This window comes from Hypanus sabinus, chromosome 9 (assembly GCF_030144855.1).
Source record: "Hypanus sabinus isolate sHypSab1 chromosome 9, sHypSab1.hap1, whole genome shotgun sequence".
Classification (NCBI taxonomy): domain Eukaryota; kingdom Metazoa; phylum Chordata; class Chondrichthyes; order Myliobatiformes; family Dasyatidae; genus Hypanus; species Hypanus sabinus.
In genome coordinates, this window is record NC_082714.1 from 10,375,787 (window position 1) to 10,398,836 (window position 23,050).

The 23,050-nt window shown below is 42.9% G+C and overlaps 1 protein-coding gene across 2 annotated transcripts in view; it reads left to right on the top strand.

Moving 5' to 3' along the window:
* LOC132399082 (dynein axonemal assembly factor 5-like) overlaps positions 1-17,753 on the top strand; it is a 175,153-nt gene extending 157,400 nt beyond the window's left edge. The window contains exon 13 of one of the 2 annotated variants that reach the window (XM_059979036.1): positions 16,623-17,753. In XM_059979036.1, the coding sequence (XP_059835019.1) occupies positions 16,623-16,762 (140 nt within the window). In that variant the 3' untranslated portion in view covers positions 16,763-17,753. Of the gene's footprint in view, positions 1-9,240; positions 9,394-16,622 lie in introns of those variants that run through there. The other variant, XM_059979037.1, reaches the window with a different exon arrangement.
* Positions 17,754-23,050: the final 5,297 nt, after the last annotated feature.

Below are 23,050 nucleotides of genomic sequence, written 5' to 3' on the forward strand. Positions count from 1 at the left end.
ATACCTACCCAGCCTGTTAAAACATCCTGATTTATACAAGTCTGTGGAGTCTAAAACAAAGTCAAAGTCAAATATACTTGTACAGATGCAAGGAATAAATGATTTACAGCTGCATCACAGGCACATGGCATCATATGAATAGCAATCACAAGAAAAACATAAATTAAACTTAAATTTTACACAATTTTTACAAGAAAGAGCACAATTAGAACAAAGCCAAAATCAATTCTAGTGCAAGTGATCAAATAGTACATAGTGTTGCTAAACCATAGTCATTAGGGTTTTGCTGGTTGGCTCAAGAACCAAATTATTTAAGAAAAGTCACTGTTGTTGAACCTGGTGGTGTGGGACTTCAGGCTTCTGCATTTCTGGCCCAATGGTAACATCGAGAAGTTGGCACGATCTGGACGGTGGGGCAGCACAGCAGCATAGTGGTTAGTGTAAAGCAATTACAGTGCCCACAACATAGATTAAATTCCGTCACTGACTGTAAGGAGTTTGTATGCTCTTCACTGTGGGTTTTCTCCAGTTCCCCTCCCACATTCCAAGGACATACAGGTTAGTAGGTTAATTGGTCACATGAATGTAATTGGGTGGTGCAAACTCATTGGGCCAGAAAGGCCTGCTACTGTTCTCTAAGTAAAAAGAAATAAAATATAAATCTTTGATGATAGATATTGAGGTAGCACTTCCTTTAGATACCACTGACGATTGGGAGTGTTGTGCCTGTGATATTCGGGCTGGTCCACTACTCACTTCAGCTTCTTGCATTCCTGCACATTCAAACTGCCATACCAGACAATAAAGCAGACACTTCACATTTTAAATGCTGAATTAGACTTCCACTGTGGAAACATTTATATATTGTGAAAGAAATAACTGTTCATGGGTACATAAGTCAGATTTGGGTCAGACTGCTGAGATTACTTTTCTTTATCTCCCTGTTGAGGATGAACATGTTAGGAGTTGTTGCATCTGTTATCTTTGTCATTTCATACCTACTTTAACCCATTCTTATAAACCCCCTGAGTGACTTCCTGCCCCTAGGATGTATATGGGTTTAGCTCCCTCTGCACTGCTTTAATCCCTTGTCAATCTGCAACAGTTCAGGAGGTATTTGGTAACAAGAGTTCATTTTCACAGGTATGGTTTCAGATTAGTTGTGTTGAAACCCTAAAGGGGAGTTTATTTCATGGTATTTTGTGTTAGTTTAGTTGGCTTTTGTTATAGCTTTCAAAATTCCAAAATGAGAGGCATGAGCAAATCTCAAAATGCAAAAGAGCTAAAAAAAAAAAGGCTGAGAGTCCAAGGCCTTAAGACTATGAGACCTAGGCCATTTGTCCTGTTGAGTTTATTCCACCAATCAATCATATTATCCCTTTCAAAGCGGTTCTCCTGCCTTCTCCGCATAACATTTGATGTCCTTACTAATCAAGAACCCATCAAGGTCAAGTTCAAGTTTATTGTCATTCAACCATATGCATATATACAGCCAAACGAAGCAATGTTCCTCCAGACCAAGGTGCACAATACAGTACGTGTAACTCACAAGGGTAATATTACCACAAATAAACTAACAAATAATAAGATGCATTTACAAAGCGACTCTAAACAGTATATGCTATTGGCCTCATAAGTGATAACACCTGAGTGGTGGAAGTGAGTTCAGTAGTCTCACGGCCTGGGGAAAGAAGCTGTTTCCCAGTTTCTCTGCTTTAAATATGCCCAATGACTTGGCCTCCTCATCTGTCTGTGGCAATGAATTCCACAGATTCACCACCCTCTGGCTAAAGAAATTCCTCCTCATCTCTGTTCTAAAGCAACATCCTACTATTCTGAGACTGTGCCCTCCAGTTCAGACTCCCCCACTATTGGAAACATCCTCTCCACTATCTCTATAACCCTCTGCTAAGGCCTTTCAATATTCAATAGGTTTCAATGAGATTCCCCCCACATTCACCAAAACTCAAGCAAGCACAGGCCCAGAGCCATCAAATGCTCCTCATACATTAACCATTTTATACCCAGGGTAATTCTCATGAACCTCCTCTGGATGTGTGGAAAGGATCCACACATCCTCTCTTAGAGACGGTGGACAGTGATTACTCTCTTGGAGGTCCTGTTCTTCGGCATTTTCCCTAACTCCCTGTACTCACTACGCAGAACCTCTTCCCCCTTTCTACCTATATCATTGTGCCAATGCTCACCCTCCATCTTGAGAATCTTTTGCAGTCATCCTGAGACATCCTGAACCCTAGCATCTGGGAGGCATCACACGATCCTGGCTTCTATTCATGCCAGAGAATCCCATATCCGACCCCTTCACTTTTGAGTTGCCTATCACAATTTCTGTGCTGAGCCTCAGAGCCAGCCGCAGTGCTGTGGCCAGGCTGCCGCTGCTGTACACTGGTAGGTCATCCTCTTCTCAGTCGTATCCAAAGGGGTATACTTAATGCTGAGTGGAATGGCTCCAGGGAAACCCTACATTGATTGCTTACTCCCCTTATGTCTCCTGGTGGTCACTCATCTACTATCTGAAGCCTGCACTCTGGTTGTGACCACCTCGGTAAAAGCCTCATCTCTAAAATCTTCAGCCTTCTGGATGGTCCTGAGGACATCCAGCTCCAGCTTCAGTTCCTTGATCTTGACAGTCAGGAACTGAAGTTGGGTGCTTCTCCTGCAGATGTAGTCATCAGAGAGAATGTTACATATGCCAAAATCTCACATCTCACATGAGATCACACTGCCTAAAGTACCATCCTGCCTCCATTTGTTATGCCTCTTACTTCTCAAACTTAAGTTCTAGCCTGCACCTGTTCCCACATAAGCCTGTTAAGCCAAAGACCGACCACTCTAGCACTCACACAGTGATCACTCCACTCAAACACTGCTTCTTTTTATTGGCTAATGCTAATTAACTCTAGTTGCTATTAACCCAAGCAACCTCCTGCAACGCAGACAAGTCCCACAGGCCTCGCACACTTTTTAAATCTAGCACGTATAATCCACAAGGAACTGTCTCCAACTCACTCAACGATCTGCCACTACGCAAATTAATCCATAGGATCAATCTAACTTTTCCCTCTTTCATAGCGTTTCATTTTTCAATCATCCATGTGACTATTTAAGAGTTTCTTAAATGCCCCTAATGTATCTCCCTTTACCACCACCTCTGACTAGGCATTCCAAGCACTCACCACTCTGTGTAAAAAAAAAAATCCCACTTACCTCTGACACCTCCCGCCCCATACTTTCTTTCAATCACCTGAAAATCATGCTGCTTTGCATTAATATTTTCTGCCCTGGGAAGAAGTCTCTCAATCTACTCGATTTATTATCTTGTACACAAGTGTTTCAGATCTGGCTGTAAATCTCATGTCCAGGCTAACTATATTGCAACACAGGTAGATAGAACATCTCTGGGTTGAAACGGCCACAGAATTCAATATATTGCAGATGTGTTAAATGTGGACATGGAGTTCGCCAATGTAAATTTACTACATTAATTGCTGTATTATCCTTGGTAGTATCCAGTGCACTTTATTTTGTGCATGACTACCCCTGAGTCTTGGAATTTTAAGTAAAAGCTGATGCTTTGGAAAAGTATTTGATAAATCTCACATTGATAATTGCACTTTGTTGAAATGTCTGCATATAATTTCTTGTTCCAATAAAAATATTAAAGATATGAATGAAGGTTTTTAGTATTTTTAATGCAGGATGGTTGCTGTTACTCGCCTTTGCCAGGTTTTACTTAAGCAAACTGTGAAACATTGCCTTAGCCAAAGTGGCAGTAAGTGAACAACAGCAGAGTATTGACTGCAGTCTCTGTGACTCACTTGGATTTCTCTTTCTTATTCCAATTTACCATTTTCATAGTTCCAATGAAATTCGTATGCTCTCCAGCATCACTGCATGCTTTGTTAAATGCCCCTCGTACTCTTTTTTTCTCCCACCATCATCTTTCACCTTTTCTTCTCTCACATTCTCCACATCTCACTCTTTCTCCACGCTCCTCTGAACCTAATCTTTGTTCTTCTGTATATAGAGTTGGGTTTAGCGTCATAGAACACAGAAACAGGCTCTTCAGCCCATCTAGTACATGTCAAACTATTAAACTGCCCAGTCTCATTGACCTGCACCCAGACCATAACCCTCCATTCTCTTCCCATCCATGTACCTATCCAAATTTCTCTTAAGTGTTGACATCCTGCGTCCACCACATCTGCCTACAGCTTGTTCCACACTCTCACCACCCTCTGAGTAAAGAAGTTCTCCTCATGTTTACTTTAAACATGTGACCTTTCACCCTTAACTCATGATCTAGTTCTAGGCTGAAAGTATATGTCAGAAGTGACATTCAAACCCACGCCTCCATTTGGAGAGCAGAACACCTATTTTACTATGGAAAGAGTTTATTCCTTGAATCTGGCACCTTAGACCAGAATCAGGTTAAATAAATCATGATATTTGGTGTTTTGCTGCAGCAGTACATTATAATAAAAACTGGATTACAGTAAGAAGTGTGTGTGTATGTACACACACACACGCGACAACCATGGATGCAGACTATACAGGAATCCTCTGAAACTATCCAGCACATAGTAGAAAGGTGCAAGATGTAGGCAGGAACATCATGGCGCAACTAAATTTTAGGAATTGTTTACAGAAACACCTGTGCTGAGTGTGGATTGGACACGCCCAAGTCCAAATAGGAAACACCTGAGAAGGTAGTGGAGAATGATAGAGCTAAGATCCTGTGGGATTTCCAGATACAGACTGATAAGCAGGTACAGGCTAACCAACCAGACACGGTAATACTGGACAAGGAACAGGAGAAAGCAATAGTAATGGATGTGGCAATCCCAAATGACAGTAACTTCAGGAAGAAGGAATATGAGAAGCTGAAGCAGTAGAGCAGATGGAAAGAACGTAGAAGGTTAAAGCCAGAGTAATCCCAGTGGTGATAGGAGCACTTAAAGCTGCGACACCTGGACTGGGAGAGTGGCTCCAACAAATCAACAGCATTTCAGATCTTGGTCCAGAAAAGTGCACTCCTAGGAACAACAAGGATACTGCCCCAAGCCCTCAAGCTCCCAGGGCTCTGAAAGATGACCTGAGACTGAAGGAAAAATACTCATACACACCACCCATAAGGGGTGAGAAAAAATATATATAGAGAGAGAATTTTTAAAAAGTTAAATTAAATAGGTAGTTCAAAAAGAAGGGAATAAGGTCGTGAGGCAGTGTTCATGAGTTTAATGTCTATTAAGAAATCAAACAGCAGAGGCAAAAAAGTTGTTCCTGAATCCTTGCGTGTGTATCTTCTGGTGCCTCCTCCCTGATGGTAGTGTAACGCTTACACTAGTGTATGTCTAGTGTATGTCTAGAGGAAGATTTGTCCACCCACCAAACCGCGCCTCCTGTATAAGTGGATGCTGTGAAATGCACACTGGTACAAACTCGCACACACAGTATCAAGCGCACACCATGTACGTTTACAGAATACACTTTATAAATCTTACTAGAACTAAGCGATTAATAGCGATACAATATATATGAAAGAAAAGGTGCCAGAACTTATCAGGGTTCAGTCAATTAGTGCACATTGTTGGAGTTCAACCATCAAGTCTTCAGTCCACTATTTGATCTTCTCTGACCTCCATGACCCGTGCGCCTGGGACCACCTTCAGTGATCGACCAGCAGCGCCTCCAGCACCGTCCACCTTCCTCGCGATTTCCTTCCCAGCTCCCCAAAAGTTCGTGCAACAACAGCTCACAGATCCACAGGAAAGAATAACATCTATCCCAATTGGTTAACAAATGAATTCTCGTTATCAGTAATTATAACCCAAACAAGCTGCAAGAGAAAGCATTCTCTCACCAGTTAGCATAACAGAGAAGCATTTTTACTTTTAACAAACAAACAAGCCATTTTGATTAATATACGCAGTAACATAAGAAACCCTTTACAGTAGCAATGAGAAGAGGGCATATCCTGGGTGGTGGGGGTCCTTAATGATAAAAGGCTGCCCTTTGGAGGCATTGCCTTTTGAAGATGTCCTGGATGCCCTCGAAGACTTGACCATCCTGACATCAGATGTGTATTCAAGGACATGATGTGTGTTGTGCAACCTGCAGAAAGCACAATAAGAAGGCTCTATCTGTCAGATAAATATACATTTTATAATTTTGCCTGAAATGTGCCATTTTCTTCCATTATATGCCTGGCATTTAAAACTTAAGTGTTTTACATAATGCTTTTCTTGTGAAATTATTTTTGGTTTACTTCTCCCCCAACATTGTCAAGTAAGGCTTGAAAAATTCTGAGTGGCAAGTTCTACTTTAATTTGATTTAAAACCACAGAAGACATTGATTTATTTTTTCCTTCCGTTCTCTGAATGTTCGCCAACTCCTCAGCTCTGGTGTTTTGACTTCTTGCCAGCAGCAAGTCATGGTAATGTCAAGGAAATGGATAGTTTCTTTCTTCTGGGCTGTCGGCTGTTGACAACTCTGGGCATGTTCGAGCAAGGTTTCCATTGCTCTGAGCACCACTAGGTCAGTGTTTCATGAGCTCTGTAGTCAAAGTGTTATCCTATATACTTGTGAAAGTAGATACATGCAAACACCAGTCTTTATTATGTTTAGCTGCTAGGAACGATTCAAAACTTCTGTAGCACTGCCAAATGACCCAGCATGAAAAGAACCTAACATAGGAAGATTTATGGAATTTTGGATCTATTTTCAAGGGACTCTGCAAGCTGAAGAAAACATGCTTTTAAAGCATAAACTTCAAACTGATACACTTTCCATAATTCCATTTTAAGAATGGTGAATTGCAATATAAATGGTTCAGTAATAGTCATGGCTTTATCCCCCCTCCTTGTCATCCCAGTCTCAACATCCCCCTTTACACTAGAGGTGGTAGTTACTGAATATCAGAATTGGTTTGACCACTCACCACACTCATGCATTGGGACAGGAGGCAATAATTTGCAATTGAAGAAAAGGATTCATTGCAGTTACTTGTTGATTGGTCTGCTGGCTAAACATTGTCCTTTCACAATTTATTAAATTGCTAGGATTCTAACTTTCACTTGGGAGAAAAAACTTCAACCAAATTGTCATTGTACACATTCATTTTGTTAGTTGCAGTGTCAGTGAGACAAGTGGTCGGTGTAGAGGTAAGAGAGTGTTTTGAGGAACAGGGTTAAGAAAGGACCGCGTTTTATAAGGGAAGTTGATAACCTTTGAATCAATGTTAAGTGGTAATAGATTATTATTAGATTATCTAGAAATTAATAGATTATTATCAGAATCAGGTTTAATATCACCAGCATATGTTATGAACTTTGTTAACTTTGCAGCAACAGTACAATTCAATACATGATAATAGAGAGAAAAAAATGTGAATAACAGTAAATATATGTACAGTCGGCCCTCCTTATCCGCGAGGGGTTGGCTCTGGGACCCCTCGCGGATACCAGAATTCGCGGATGCTCAAGTCCCTTATTCAACCTACCTCAATGCAGTGGATCTTAGGACCCAGTGGAACCCCAGACCTTATTTAACCTGTCTCAGTGCAGTGGACATTAGGACCCGGCGGCAGAACTCTAAATCTGCAGTGTTTCTGTTCACGAAAGTAATCATGATCACAATTGAAAATAAAGTGGAAATAATAAAGCGATCAGAAAGAGGTGAAATGCCATCAGTCATTGGAAAAGCGTTAGGCTACAGTCGGTCAACGATCGGAACAATTTTAAAGGATAAAGTGAGAAAGGCTCTGCCCCAATGAAAGCTACAATTATTACTAAGCAATGTAGTGGTTTATTTATTGGGTTTTGGGTTTTTGATCCTCCACGTCAACCCGGCACAGTGGAGAGCGCACTTGATAGCGATCTGTCACTAGATCGAACTCATGAACTTCTGTTCCCGAGCCCGGCACTTAAACATACATTCTTAAGTGTTTTATATGCATAGAAAGGTAAAGTATATACTAAGACAAACATTTGACTAACTGATGCTAAATAATACCGGATGTACCTGTTCTGACTTAATTAGTAAGAGAACTTCCGATTTTTTTTGATCCCGATCCACAATAACCCGCGCATGTCCTACCGTATACTTTAAATCATCTCTAGATTAGATAGATAGAGATAGATAGATAGATACTTTATTCATCCCCAAGGGGAAATTCAACATTTTTAACATTTTTAAAATAGTTGTTATGCTGCATTGTTTAGGGAATAATGACAAGAGAAAAAGTCTGTACATACTCGAACAACAAGTGCTGGAAGAGCACGTCCCGGTTTTCGCGATTCGCAGTTGGTTGAATTTGCGCATGCAGAATTCACAGATAAGGAGGGCCGACTGCATGTTAAATTTAAAAAGTAGTGAAAAAAGTGAGACAGTGTTAATGATCCTTTGAGTCATCTGATGACAGGAATGGTGGGTAGTGGGGGAGCTGTTTCTGAAACATTGGCTTCTGTCTTCGGGCTTCTGTACCTCTGACGATAGCAATGAGAAGAGAGCATGTCCTATATGGCCAATACTGTCAGATCTTTGACAGTATGCCGAGAAGCAAGCTGATTTATCCCAAATCATGGTTAAGCACATTGTAAGGCCATAAGATGAGCGTACCTACAATCTCAACATCTCCTTTCTACCTGTTGTTTAATTTGCAGGAAGGATAAGGAGAGCAGGCTGTACTTAGAGTTTAAACCAGATTTACAAGATCATGGAAAGGCCTTCAGCGCCATCTGGTGCAATACCTTGTAGCAACCAAGCCTCAAAATTACAGCAGCACACAAAATTCTGGAGGAGCTCAGCAGGCCAAAGTGCAGTCGGCATTCTAAGCTGAGACCCTTCAGCAGGAGATTTTTTCTTGTTTGTGAAGCCTCAGAATTGGCTGTTCACAAATGGTGCTGAGTTATTTTAAGAAAGATGAGGTTTATTTGTCACATGTGGATGTGCTCGAGTAGCCCATAAGTGGTGCCATGCTTCCGGTGTCAACATAGCATGCCCACAACTGACTAACCTTAGCCTGTACAAACTTGGATATTTACATATTTTAGTTTTTGTTTTACCTCAGGAATTTCCAATAAATTATTGTTGCAGGGCCTTCATTGTAGAAATACAGTTGTTAGTTGACCACATTACTGACCTTAACTCAAATACTAATTCAGCACAATGCCATTGCAGAACTTCGCAATATTATAAATTAAAATTGCTTGGTTTAGGTTGCCGGAATGTCTTTGTTGAATCACAAGAGACCACAGATGCTGGAATTTGGGGTTGCTGGAGGAAGTCACCATAAGCAACATCTACTGAGGGAAATGAACAGTCAATGCTTTGGTCAAAAATCCTAACCCAATAAGTTTGTGTTACTTGATTTTTGTATATTTTCTCTGGAAGTAGGTATTAATGCTAAAAAAAAAAGAATTGTTTTCATAGTAATCATTAGTGGCGTTCCAGTGTTTGGTTCTGCATTGAGTTGTTTAAGATGTACTAAGTTCAAAGTATATTTATTATTAAAGTACATTATAGGTCGCCATATACAACCCTGCGATTTGTTTTATTACATGTGAAACACTCTGGTTCAGTCTGCTGCGTAAGTTAAGGGAAAACAGTCTCCAGCCCCACCAAACGTGTGAGATTGAGGTGCGGGCCCACCCCGAATCCCCCTGTTTGTGTGGATGCTGCGTGATGTGTCACTCTGTTACAAATAAGTACCACAAAATAACAGACAATACACCGCATGCAATTAAACGATTTAGCTTTATAATTCTTAATTTGACTAAAGGGGTAGTAAAGAAAAAAAGAAAAGGGCCCATTTTAATGAAACAGTCTAATGTGCACGGATTGGAGCTCACGGTTTCTCCTTCACCGATCCTCCTTTGATCTCCCCAGCCTTCGTCAAATCATGACCCCTCTCCGGGTCGAGTCCTACAACCTCTTCTCTGCAACTTCTTGTCCCTTTATCTCACGCTGAACAAGAGACACAGCTCACATCAGTGCAACACGAAAACACACTCCCTTCATTGAACGGCTAACATTCCAAGGCACCCATTATCTCTAACCATAACCCAAACACTACTTCTACAGAAAGACCTTTACGTTAGCAGTGAAACCTTTTCCCTGGGTGTTACACAGGCATTCTCAAAAAATCCATAATAGAATAGTAACCATAATAGAATCAATGAAAGACCACACCTGGGACAGACAAACAACCAATATAGAAAAACAGCAAACTGTACAAATAGAAACAGAGAAACATAGAAACACAGCACATTACAGGCCCTTCGACCCATAGAACTATGCTGACTGTAACCTACTCTCAAAACTGCCTTTAATTATCTTACCACATAGAACGATTTTTCGAAGCTCCATGTATCTATCTAGGAGTCTCTTAAAAGACCTTATTGTATCTGTCTCTACTAGTGTCGCCAGCTGTACATTCCACACACCAACAACTCTCTGTGTGAAAAACATACCTCTGACATTTCCCTTGTACCTATTTCCAAGCACCTTAAAACTATGCCCCCTCATGTTAGCCATTTCAGCCCTGGGAAAAAGCCTCTGGCTATCCACACAATCAATGCCTCTCATCATCTTATACACCTCTATCAGGTCACCTCTCATCCTTTGTCACTCCAAGGAGAAAAGGCCAAGTTCACTCAACCTATTCTCATAAGGCATGCTCCCCAATCCAGACAACATTGTACTCTTTCTATAGTATCCACATCCTTCTTGTAGTGAAATAAACAGAACTGAACACACTACACCAAGTGGGGTCTAACTAAGGTCTTATAGCTGTAACATTACCTCATGGCTCTTGAACTAAGTCACACAGTTGATGAAGGACAACACACCATACTCCTTCTTAACACAGCTGTCAACATATATCCAAGATGGCGGTGAAACGCAGCTTGCAGCGGGCGCTCTGGAGCTGATTATCTGTTATTTGTGAAGTGGGGTGCCATGTGCAATCATAATCGGATGAAAAATGGACGTGGGAGCACAGAGGAACATCTGGAAATCTCCAGGAAGACTTTCTTCATTGCTGCTGCTGCTGTGAGGTCCGGGTCTCTGCTGGGAAGAACAGGCCCCCAGTCCTCGGGGTCACGTTGCCGATGGCCGTTGGCGGGGGCATCTTAATACGCTCGGCAGAGGATGATGCTCGGAGAAGATGGTCAGAGACTCAGAGGTTCGACGGACTCGGAGTCTGCTGCAGTCAGGTCACTTTCACTGTGTGCTGTGTCTGCGAGGCTGGAGAGGGAGAGGTCCATTGAAGTCTGATGGTACTATTTTTAATCATATTTATTGATAAAGATACACAAAAATAATATCAATGCAAGCATACAGATTATATACGTAGTCAATACTAAATCTAAAAGCACGGGTATAATAAAAATCAATAAGAAATAGCTCTATCGTTGTCTAGGGGATAATGTATTGTCCGATGGAAATATAAAAGTCACTGTTAGTTCGTTCAAGCTGCAGCGTTTTGTTTTGAGAGAAAGCCGGGTTAAACTTGCCCAGTCCTTTTATGATGCCAATCCTTCGAGAGTCTTTGGGAGTTGGTTTTCCCGTGGTTAGCTAAAAGCCGTTCTTCCGTGGTAAAAGCCACCAGTTCCGGGGCAAAATGGAACCGAACGCATGTAGCCTCCTCCCATCGGCTTCCGCTATTACGGGATCACTAGCGTTTCTTCTGGTGCATCTGAAGGGGCTGTTCCCACAGACCCTCTTTTATCCTGATTCACAGGGTCTCAGATGTCAATCAGGTTGGGGGTGATGCAATCCCTCCCTCAACCAGCCCACTTTGCCTGAGGGCTTCCACATAGCACAGTATTGTAATACACAAGTCTGTCTCCAAGAGACAATGGCTGTTTCCCGTAGCTTTATATCGCTGGGGGGGGGGGGTCAAGACATTCCGCACGTCTCTCTCTCATTTCCTGGGTCTCCTGACCCAAATCAATAGTGATCTAGCGATTCTCACAAAGGAGGGGGCTACCCCGCACCCTTCGGCCCCTCAGAGCTGTGGTACATTCATAACAGTTCATAAATCCTGCCCCTCAGGATCTTCTCCAACAACTTGCCAACCATGAAGTCAGACTTACTAGTCTAAAATTTCCTCGGTTATCTCTACTCTTTCTTGAACAAGGGAACAACACTTGCAACCTTCTAATGCTCTGATATTTCTCCAGTCCCTATTGATGATGCAAAATCCTTGCCAGAGGCTCAGCAATCTCCTCCCTTGCTTCCCTCAGTAGCCTGGGGTATATCTAATCTGATCCCGGCAACTTATCTAACAATAGCTTTCAAAAGCTCCAGCACATCCTCTTTCTTAATGCCTTTAATTCAAACGTTACAATCCACTGTAAGCCATCCCCACAATTGCCAAGATCCTTCTCACTGGTGAATACTGAAGCAAAGTGTTCATTAAGTACCTCTGCTACCTCCTCCGGCTCCATGCACGTTTCCACCCTCGCTCCTGATTGGTCCTGTTCTCACACAGCTCATCCTCTTGCTGTTCGTATACTTGTAGAATGCCGTAGGGTTTTCCTTAATCCTTCTCCTGGCCTCCTCTAGCTCTCCTAATTTCATTCTTGAGCTCCTTCCTGGCACGCTTGTAATTTTCTAGAACTCTAGCAGTACCTAGTTTCTTGAACCTTTCATAGACTTCTTAACTAGATTTTCTACTTTCTGTGCACACCATGATTCTTTTACCCTACCATCCTTTCCGTGCCTCAATGGAACATACCTATGCAGAACACCATGCAAATATTCCCTGAACATTTGCCACATTTCTGCCGTGCATTTCCCTGAGAACACCTGTTCCCAATTTGCGTTCCCAAGTTCCTGCCTAATGGCATCATATTTCCCCCTACCCCAATGAAATGTTTTCCCAACTTGTCTGCTCCTATCCCTCTCCCCCAACAATAGTTAAGAAAACACAGCAACGTTTGTGTTTCTTCAGGACGCTGAAGGAAGCAAGTCTACCTAAACAGATGCTGGTGACCTTTTACCACTGCACCATAGAGAGCATCTAAATATACTGTATCTCTGTGTGGTATCTCAGTTGTATGGCAGCTGATAGGAAAGCATGTCAGCGGGTCACCTCTAGCGCACAGAAGATCATCAAGGCAGAACTCCCAGCCCTGGAGGACACCTGCAGCTCACACTGCCTAAGGAAAGCTACAAGCATCTGTAAGGACAATACACACCCATGCAATCATCTGTTTGAACTTCTTCCATCTGGCAGACGTTATAAGATTTTCTATGTCCACACCTCCAGATCTATAATTGCTCTGAACCAATCGATCAAGCATCATCCATAAATTTGTTATATTGCTACTTTTAACACTGGTTTTATGGCTGTCATGCATCTGAGTCACTTTTGTACTGCTAGACATTGCTTGTACTAGCTGGTTACTTGATTTTATTTATTGTTTATTTATTTTATTTGTTGTTTTATAGCATTGAGTACGAGAGTTGCAAACTCATTTTCACTGTGTTGGTGCATGACAAATTGTACTATGCAATGACAATAAAGATATTTCAATTTCAAATTCCAGTGCCGTGGTAAAGGAGTTAGAGTTGTAATCACTACCTCCAAAATGCTCTTCCACCGAGAGATCTGACACCTGACCAGGTTCTTTTCCCAATACCAGATCAAGTACAGCCTCTCCTCTAGTTGGCTTATCTACATGTTGTGTCAGGAAACTTTCCTGAGCTCACCTAACAAACTCCACCCCATCGAAACCCCTTGCTCTAAGGAGATGCCAGTCAGTATTAGGAAAGTTACAATCACCCATAACAACAACTCTATTATTATTGTACCATTCCAGAATCTGCCTCCCTGTCTGCTTTTAGATGTCTCTGTTACTAATGGGGTGTCTGTAAAAAACACCCGTTAGAGTTATTGCCCCCTTCTTGTTTCTGACTTCCACCTACAATAGCTGAGTAGACAATCTCTCCGTGACCACCTCCTTTTCCGCAACTATCCCTGATTACCAGTGCCATTCCCCATCTCTTTTACCTCCCTCCCTGTCCTTTTTGAAGCATCTAAAGCCCAGCACTCGCAACAGCTATTCCTGCCATATGCAAAAGGCAGATAGATAGATAAATAAATAAATAATAAATATTGAACATGAAATGAAAAGTCCTTGAGAGTGAGTCTGTGGATTATAGGAATAGTTCAGTGTTAAGGTGAGTGAAGTTATACCCTCAGGGTAGCTTCCTGAGCCTGATGGTGCAGGTCATGAGGCTCCTGTACTTTTTTTCTGATGGTGGCGACGAGAAGAGAACATGGCCTGGATTGTGGCAGACCTTGAGGATGGATGTTACTTTCATACGATAGTACTCAATAATGGGAAGGCTTTGTTTGTGAGGGTCTGGGCCATATCCACTACTTTTTAATAGGCTTTTCTGTACAAGTGCATTGGTGTTTCCATACAAGTTTGTGATGCAACCAGATGCAATCTTCACAAACTTCTAAGAAAGTAGAAGCAATGTTGTACTTTCTTTGTGATGGCACTTGCGTGACAGATCCTCTGAAATAATAACACCGAGGACTTTAAAGTTGTTGACCCTCTCCACCTCTGATTCCTCAATGATGACTGGCTAATGGATCTCTGGGTTCCTCCTTCTGAAGTTAATAATCATCTCCTTGGTCGTGCTGACACTGAGTGCCAGGTTATTGTTGTGGTGCCACTCAGCCAGATTTGCACTCTCTCTGCTATGAGTTGATTTGTCACCACTTTTGATTTTGCCAGCGACAGTGGTCTCATCAGCAAACTCAAATATGGCATTGGAGCCATGCTTAGCCTCACAGTGATAAGTATAAAGTGAGCAGAGTAGAGGTGTAAGCTCACAGCCTTATGGTGCACCCATGCTGAGAGATTGTGCTGGAGACGTTGCTGCCAATCCAAACTGACTGGGGTCTGCAAGTGAGGAAATCAAGGATCAAATTTGTACATTTTGTCCTGTGGTCTTTGCTGATGAATGGTTGCTGTGTGTTCCCCAAAGGTTTCTTTTGTTACTTATGACACAGAATTGATGGCAGTAGTGCTTGAAACAGCCCACTGAGCTGTCACCAATGGATAGAAAGAAGGTTCTGAGGCACTTGGGCACCAAGGTAGCGTAGTGGTTAACACAATGATATGACAGCTCAGATCATTCAGAGTTGTGAGTACAATTTTCCAGGGCCATCTGTAAGGAGTTTGTATGTTTCCCCCCTTGACCATTTGGGTCCAAAGATGTAACAATTAGTAGTTTAATTAGTCATTGTAAAGTGTCCTGTGATTTGGCTAGGGTTGAATTGGTGGATTGCTGGGGTCCAGTTCATTAGGCCAGAAGGGTCAGTTCAATACTGTATCTCTAAATAAAAATAAAATCGGAAGAGGGTTTCTTCCCAGTATCATGTATTAGGGATATCAGGGAGCATAGCAGTTAGAGCAATTGCTTTACAGCACCATCGATCACTGATCAGTCTTTGATTCCCCTTCTGTCGTTAAGCAGTTTTTATGTTCTCCCCGTGACTGTGTGGGTTTCTTCTGGATGCTCCGGTTTCCTCCCACATTCCAACGATGTAGAGGTTAGGGTTAGTTAGTTGTGGGCTGTAGTGATGGTGCCAGAAGTGTTGCAACTCCTGTGGGCTGCTCCCAGTATAAGCCTTGGACTGTGTTGGTTGTTGGTGCATTTCACTGTATTTTTTGATATTTTAATGCATGTGTGACAAATCAAACTAATATTTCTTTATCCATCAACCAATATTACCGAAATAGATTAATTGGTCATTGTCACACTTCAAATTGCTGGAGGCTTGCTGTGAATAAGTGGGCTGCAATTCCCGTATCAGCACATTGGCAACACTTGAACATTGCTTTATGGATTGCAAAGCCCTTCGGGGTCATAAAAAAGACTTCCTCCAAGCCTGTTTTTATTATAGAAACTACTTGGATTGCTCTTGACACAAGATGCAGCTATAAAAATACATGTCATTGAACAAGGAGCATAGATTCAGTTTTTCTCAGCTGAGGCATTGGTCAAACTTCATCTGGGGTATTGTGAGCAGTTTTGGGCCCCTTATCTAAGAAAGGATGTGCCACTGGAGTGGGTCCAGAGGAGATTCACGACAATGATCCCAGAAATGAAAGGGTTAAAATATAAGGAGGGTTTGATAACTCTGGGACTGTACTCGCTGTGTTTCAAAGATTGAGAAGGGATCTCATTAAACCCTATCAAATTTTGAAAGGCTTAGATAGAGTCTAGGGAGAGGATGTTTTCTATAGTAGGGGTGTCTAGGAGTAGAGGACACAGCCTCAGGATAGAAGAATGTCCATTTAGCGCAGAGATGCAGAGGAATTTCTTTAGCCAGAGGGTGGTGTATCTGAAACTCATTGTCACAAATGGCAGTGCAAGCCAAGTCATTGCAGAGGTTGATAGGTTCTTGATTGGCGTCAAAGGTTATGGAAAAAAGGTAGAAGAATGGAGTTAAGAGGGTAATAAGTGAGTCGTGATGGAATGCTGATGCAGAGTTGATGAACCGAATGACCTAATTCTGCTCCTATGTCTTATGATCTGGTGTTCTTTTTCTTGTTTTTTTCTCTCCTGGCAGATGTTCTAAAAGTGGGGAGCTTTCTTTCTCCTGCATTGCTGACACAAGAGATTGAGGCCGTGAAGCACAAACACCGCAGCTCTTATTACTGTGAGCAGTTACTACAGCATGTTCAGCAGGCCAGTGGCGACGCCAGCTGAGTGTGCAGGCCAATGGCTCAGTACAAGGTGCTACACAGATACCACAAGCGCAATCACCCAGGAAAACATGCACAGGGTATTTATACAACATGGATGAAAGGGACAAAACGTTGACATAAAATTTAATGGTAGATAGTTTTATATCAGAGCACCCATGATAGGATTGTATTGATGGGCACCTGAAGTTACCTACCTAAAGTTAGCATTGAGTTCTAATCCTTCAAGAAACAGTCATTCTGACATTAAGTCAGCAGTGACCTCCTAAATCACCTTCTGTGATTTGAAAACATTTGAGAGGATACTTGTAGAAGAGAAATGTGCTTTTTGCATCAGTTCTGATTTGGCACTAGGGCCCTGGGCATTGAAGTGGTGGAAAATAATGTTCTGTAAAGAGCAGGGAAGGGTTTTGATCTTGTTCCCTCGTGCACTCTTTTGCCTGAAGGTGTCAAGTGTTTCCAGCATTTGCAGAGCTTTTTGCTGATGCCTTTTCATTTGGACGGTGTTTTCACAAATTCTAAATCAAATCCTTTTTTTTCATTTGTGCTGCGTTGACTCAGGCGGGAGAAAAGAAATGTTAATATATTTTGTCTTTTTGGTTTGTAGTAACTATTATTCCTCTGGAAGTAGTTAAATCCTTTGATTTTGTATCTCTGGCCAGAATGATATTTTCTATTTTTCCTTAATTTGTATTTCTATTCTTTGGTTATAAATTTACTGTCGGATTTATTCCTGCACGCTGTCTATCAGTCCCTAAACTATAGAATACATGTATGGATTTATTTACTTTTATTGTGAATTTTGCTACAATATTGTTACCAATTTGATAATTTAATACTTTTGCATTTGAGCAATGCCTTATAGAGCCCAATGTTTATTTTTGCACAGACTTTTATAAGTTTTAATTACATTACTAACTCCTATATCTTTGTAGAACACAAAAAGTCTTCATTGAAGATTACTCTGGTGTTTTCACTGTACACTTGACAATTAAAAATAAAATTACATTTGCTGTAACTACTTAGTCCAATACTGTGGACCCGTTAATTGCTAGGAGAAATCCTATTGTAAGATGAAAGTATGAAGTCAAGTAACGTAAATGTTAGCTTCAGAATGAGAATGTGACCTGGAGAAGATGTGAATGTTTCCTGGGGATGATGTGAACGTGTCCTGGGGATGGTGTGAACGTGTCCTGGGGATGGTGTGAACGTTTCCTGGGGAAGACGTGAACGTGTCCTGGGGATGACGTGAACGTTTCCTGGGGATGACGTGAACGTGAACGTGTCCTGGGGGTGACGTGAACGTGTCCTGGGGGTGACGTGAACGTGTCCTGGGGATGATCTTGCACGTTACAGCTTTGCCCACCATCCCTAGACTAGTCACATTTCCTTCCTCTGTAGTTTACAAATGAGACTGGGGATAATGGAAAATGCAGTGCCTCATTTACCCTTCAGGGCTGTAAATGAACCAATGTCAATGATTCATCAGAAGATATACACTTATTTTTTCCTCAGCCTCTCTTACCAGACAAGGAAAGGTTGATTGACACGTGGTGGCCCATCTGTAAACAAAGGTTCTGAATTGTGAAGCTTTACAGCATTAAGAGCTGGACGCCATTTGTTAAACTGTTTCTATCAATCCAGGTGGTATGAACTGAATGTTTGTAAACTTATAATGTTAAAGGGATGGTGTCCTTGCAATTAAGCCTGTTGAGTGACTTAGCTGATGTCTCGCACAAACTGCTGAGAATTATCCCAATCTCAGCACACTCTTTGTATTATGTTTGGGCTATCACCCAAGTTGGAATCTCCAAACACATTCCCCAGACCTGAAGTGAGGCCAGCTGACTGCCTTGTGCCAAGATGAATGGGACCATTCCTTCACAGTGGCCATGTGGCCATTGTATAAACACAGAGTCAATGAAAGACACACAATTATACAGCTGGGAAACAGGCACTTCTGCCCAACCTCTCCTTACCGACCATAGCCATATCCAGTCTAAACCTTTGCTATCCATGAACTTGTCCAAATGGCTTTTAAATGTTCTAATTGTATAAAGGTGGCATGGTGGAGATCAGGGTTCAATTTCTGTCGTAGTCTGTGTTAGTGAGGGTTCATAAGTTTTGGGTATTCTGTGTTGGTGTTGGAAGTTAACAAACTTCACGTCACATGCCGATGATAATAAACCTTATTCTGAAGCATGGTGACACTTACAAGCTATCTCCAGCATGTAAGACCATAAGACACTGAGGCAAAATTAGCTGTTAGGTCCATTGAGTCTGCTCCACCATTCTATCATGGCTGATTTATTTTTCCTCTTAGCCTCATTTGCCTGCCTTCTCTCCATAACCTTTAATGTCTGGACAAATCAAGAATCTATCAACCTCCTCTTTTAATATATCCAGTGACATGGCCCCAACAGCTGTCTATAGCAGTGAATTACACAGATTTACCTCCTCTGGCTAAAGAAATCTCTGCGGTAAAGGGATGCCTGTTTATTCTGAGGCTGTGCCCTCCGATCCTAGACTTCCCCACTATAGGAAACATCCTCTCCAGTTCACTTTATCGTAGCCTTTCAATATTTCATGCATGCCAATGAGGTCCTCCCCATACCATTCTTCTGAACTCTAGTGAGTACAGTGCCTGAGCCATCATAGGAGCAGACATTGAATGACATCTGCCAAGTGTCTGCCCATTCACCCAGCCTATCCAAGTCTCCCTGTATTCTCCTAACATCCTCTTCGCATGTCACACTGCCACCCAATTTAGTATCGTCAGCAAACTTGCTGATATAGTTTTCAATGCCCTCATCTAAATCGTTGACATAAATCGTAAAGAGCTGTGATCCCAATACAGAGCCCTGTGGTACCCCACTAGTCACCTCCAGCCAGTCCGAGAAACACCCATTCACTGCTACCCTTTGCTTTCTATCTGCCAACCAGTTTTCTATCCATGTTGAAATCCTGCCCCCAATGCCATGAGCTCTGATTTTACTCACCAATCTCCTATGTGGCACCTTATCGAATGCCTTCTGAAAATCTAGGTACAGAACATCCACTGGCTTACCCTCGTCTAACATCCTTGTTACACCCTCAAAAAACTCCAACAGATTAGTCAAGCATGATTTGCCCTTGGTAAATCCATGCTGGCTCGGCCTAATCCTATTACTGTCATCAAGATGTGCCACTATTTCGTCCTTAATAATGGACTCAAGCATCTTCCCCACGACTGACGTTAGGCTAACAGGGCGATAGTTCTCCGTTTTCTCCTTCCCTCCTTCCCTCGGAGTCAACATAATGCTCTGAGATTAAAGAGAAAGATAAGCTTTATTTGTCATGTGTACATCGAAACATACAGTGCCATGCATCATTTGCATCAAGTCAAATCAGCTATGTTTCCAGCACCAACATAGCAAGATCACAACTCAATAAACATAACCATACATCTGTTTGGAATGTGGTAGGAAATGGTAGCATCTGGAGGAAACGTGCGTAGTCATGGGAAGATCATACAATCGCCTTACAGACAGTGCTGGGAACTGAACCCTGATCTTACAGCTAGCGCTGTAAAGTGTTATGCTGACTGCTACACTACCATGCCACCCCTAAGAAGTGCTGCCTCACCAATATCTAGTACAGCTGTAACCAGATAATGTCAGGTAATGGTTTCTCTGTAGCAGCAGTGTTTGGGTTATGAATAGAGATAATTCATATTTTGGGGGCTTTGGAATATATGCTAGCCAATGAGAGGCACGTTGTTCTTTCTTGTGGGTCTGGGAGCAGAGACTTCACTGTCTTTTGTCAGCGAGAGATGAAGAGAGAAGACACGAATGGAAAGCGTTGGTAGACTGCCAGACAGAGTAGACTTGGTGTGACGGTCCGACGATCAGCGATGCTCGGAGGAGGTCAATGGGGGTCGAGTGGACAATTCCGTGAGCTCCAACGTGCACTTTAGACTGTTTCATTAAAATGGGCCCTTTTTTAAAATTTTCTTTACTAACCCTATAGTCAGATTAAGATTTATTAAATTCAATAATTTAACTGCATATGGTGTACTGTCTGATATTTTGCAGTTTGGATTTGTAACCGGGCAACATATCATGCAGCATCCACACAAATGAGATTTCTCAGTCTGGCGGGGCCAGAGGCTCTCTTCCCCTGGACAAACATATGCTGGCCGAACCTCAGGGTTACAATTGTGGGGGCTCGTCCGGGATTGATTCCGTTGGATGCTGTGTGATTGCCCTGAGCATTGGACCAGTGGGTTGAGTGTTTAAGTCTGTGCTGGTATGGACACTGGCAGGGTGGAGTGATGGTGCACCTCTGTGGGGTTACCAGTAACTAATACATATGTGTTGAGTGGGGTGGATATTTGTACCCTGGATGAATTGTTAATTCGATTTTTGAGAATGGTTAAAGCTGTTGGCAAAGTTGAAGTTGTAGCATTGAGATTTGATAAAATGGCGGACTCAGACCTTATTTTAGTTCAGACTTGTGCTGACAGAACTGCCAGCATCTATCGGTGCCCCAGGTGAGGCGGGGCCATGGCCTGACAGGGAGGAGGAGAAGGTAGCGGAGTGGTCCAAGTCACAAGTCGAGCTTCCTGTAGCTGGAGGCAGAGACTTCAAAGACAGTTCTATCCCTTCTGGGGAGCGAGGGGAAGGAGTGGTCAGATTTGGAATGTCTAATTTAGTCCCCGTCCCCCAGTGAGAAGTGAGAATTCTGAAGTAGTGTCCGCCCTTACCTCTCTGGCGAATCAATGGAAAAATGCCCAAGTTCAAAGTCACTGCTGTGATAGGCTCCAACTATTCTCTGAAATAATGCCCGCCCCTGAAAGGGAAGAGGAGTATGAGAGTTGGGTGGAGCAGACCTCTCAGTTGTTAGATGAGTGGCAATGCTTTGATGACATAAAGTGACAGATTGTTTGAGAGGGCGGGCCACTGATGTAGTAAGATCTGTGAAAACACGGCAACCCTAGCTAGCATTGCTGACTATCTGGACGCATTGGAGAGCACCTTTGGTATGACAGGGAGCACAGTGGAGCTCATGGTGGGGTTTCAGAATGCACGTCAGGAGAAGGGGGAGAAGCTTTCTGCTTTTATTTTTCGGCTAGAGAGGCAGCTAAATTGCTTGCCGCGCAGAAGGATCATTCAGGTGGCTGAGGTGGATCAGTTAGGAATGGACAGATAGTCGGGGGCGTCCAGTCCCATGACCTGATTGCCTGGGGTCTCTGGCAGTCTTGTAAGACGCGCCCCTCTCCATCTTTTGTTGAGCTGATCAATACGGGAGGAGGAGGACGCGTCGGAGGTGTGGGAGAGCTCTGCCAGCAGGGTATAGTCCTCGGTAGTGGTCCCTTGTGGTGAATTGACCACAGGTAGCCTGCCCCAGGGAGCAGGAGAGAGATTGTAGCAGAATTGAGAACTGAGATGTCTCAGGTGTTATAAGTGGGTGTGACCCCCACCCCTCATATAATGGAGCTGATGGGGGAGCAGATCCCCTAAGGGGACGAACAATGCGGAGGGCTGCTGGCAGCCGGTATCACAGGAAAAGCAGTGTAAGCCCCCGGGTACCTAAGCAGAGGGAGTCATTGGGAAAAATTAGATCAAAACCAGTGAGGGAACGGCCTGGTGTCTCTGGGGGAACATTCCCAGCAATGTACCAAGGATCTCCCGAAAGCGAAAAGCCCGATTCCTGAAGGCTTAGTGGGACCATGCTCCAGTGTGTCACTACAGATAGAGGGTATTTATGCTAAAGCCATACTCGACACTGGGTCACAGGTCACATTGTTGTACCATTCATTTTACAACTGGTATCTGAAGCATCTGCCATTGACACCATTCTGGGCACTGGAGATTTGGGGTATCAGTGCTGGTGATTATCCATATGACGGTTACTTGTTAGTGAAGCTGGAATTTTCGGAAGCCAATGAGGTCCTTGATACATTGATGCTGGTTTGTCCGGACCCTGTTGAGAAGGGTGGCATTTCAATTCTGGTGGGGACCAACAATCCTCTTGTGAAGAGGTTCATGGGGCCTGCAAGGAGAAGGCTGGGGAGAGCTATCTGGGAACATTGTCTGTGAACCCGGTTTTTCGAGCTGCTTTTGAGTAAGTGTGTGGCTGCACTGGGCCGGATACTGACTTCAGACGAGGGACTCTGTGGTGCACCCAGTCAAAGCCAATGGTGGTACGGCCCAGGGAAGTAATGATGGGGACCCCCAAATTTCCCGGAATGCCTGAGGGTGAGGCCCTCTTAGTGGACGCTCCAGAAGACCACAAAGGGGAGTCGGGATTT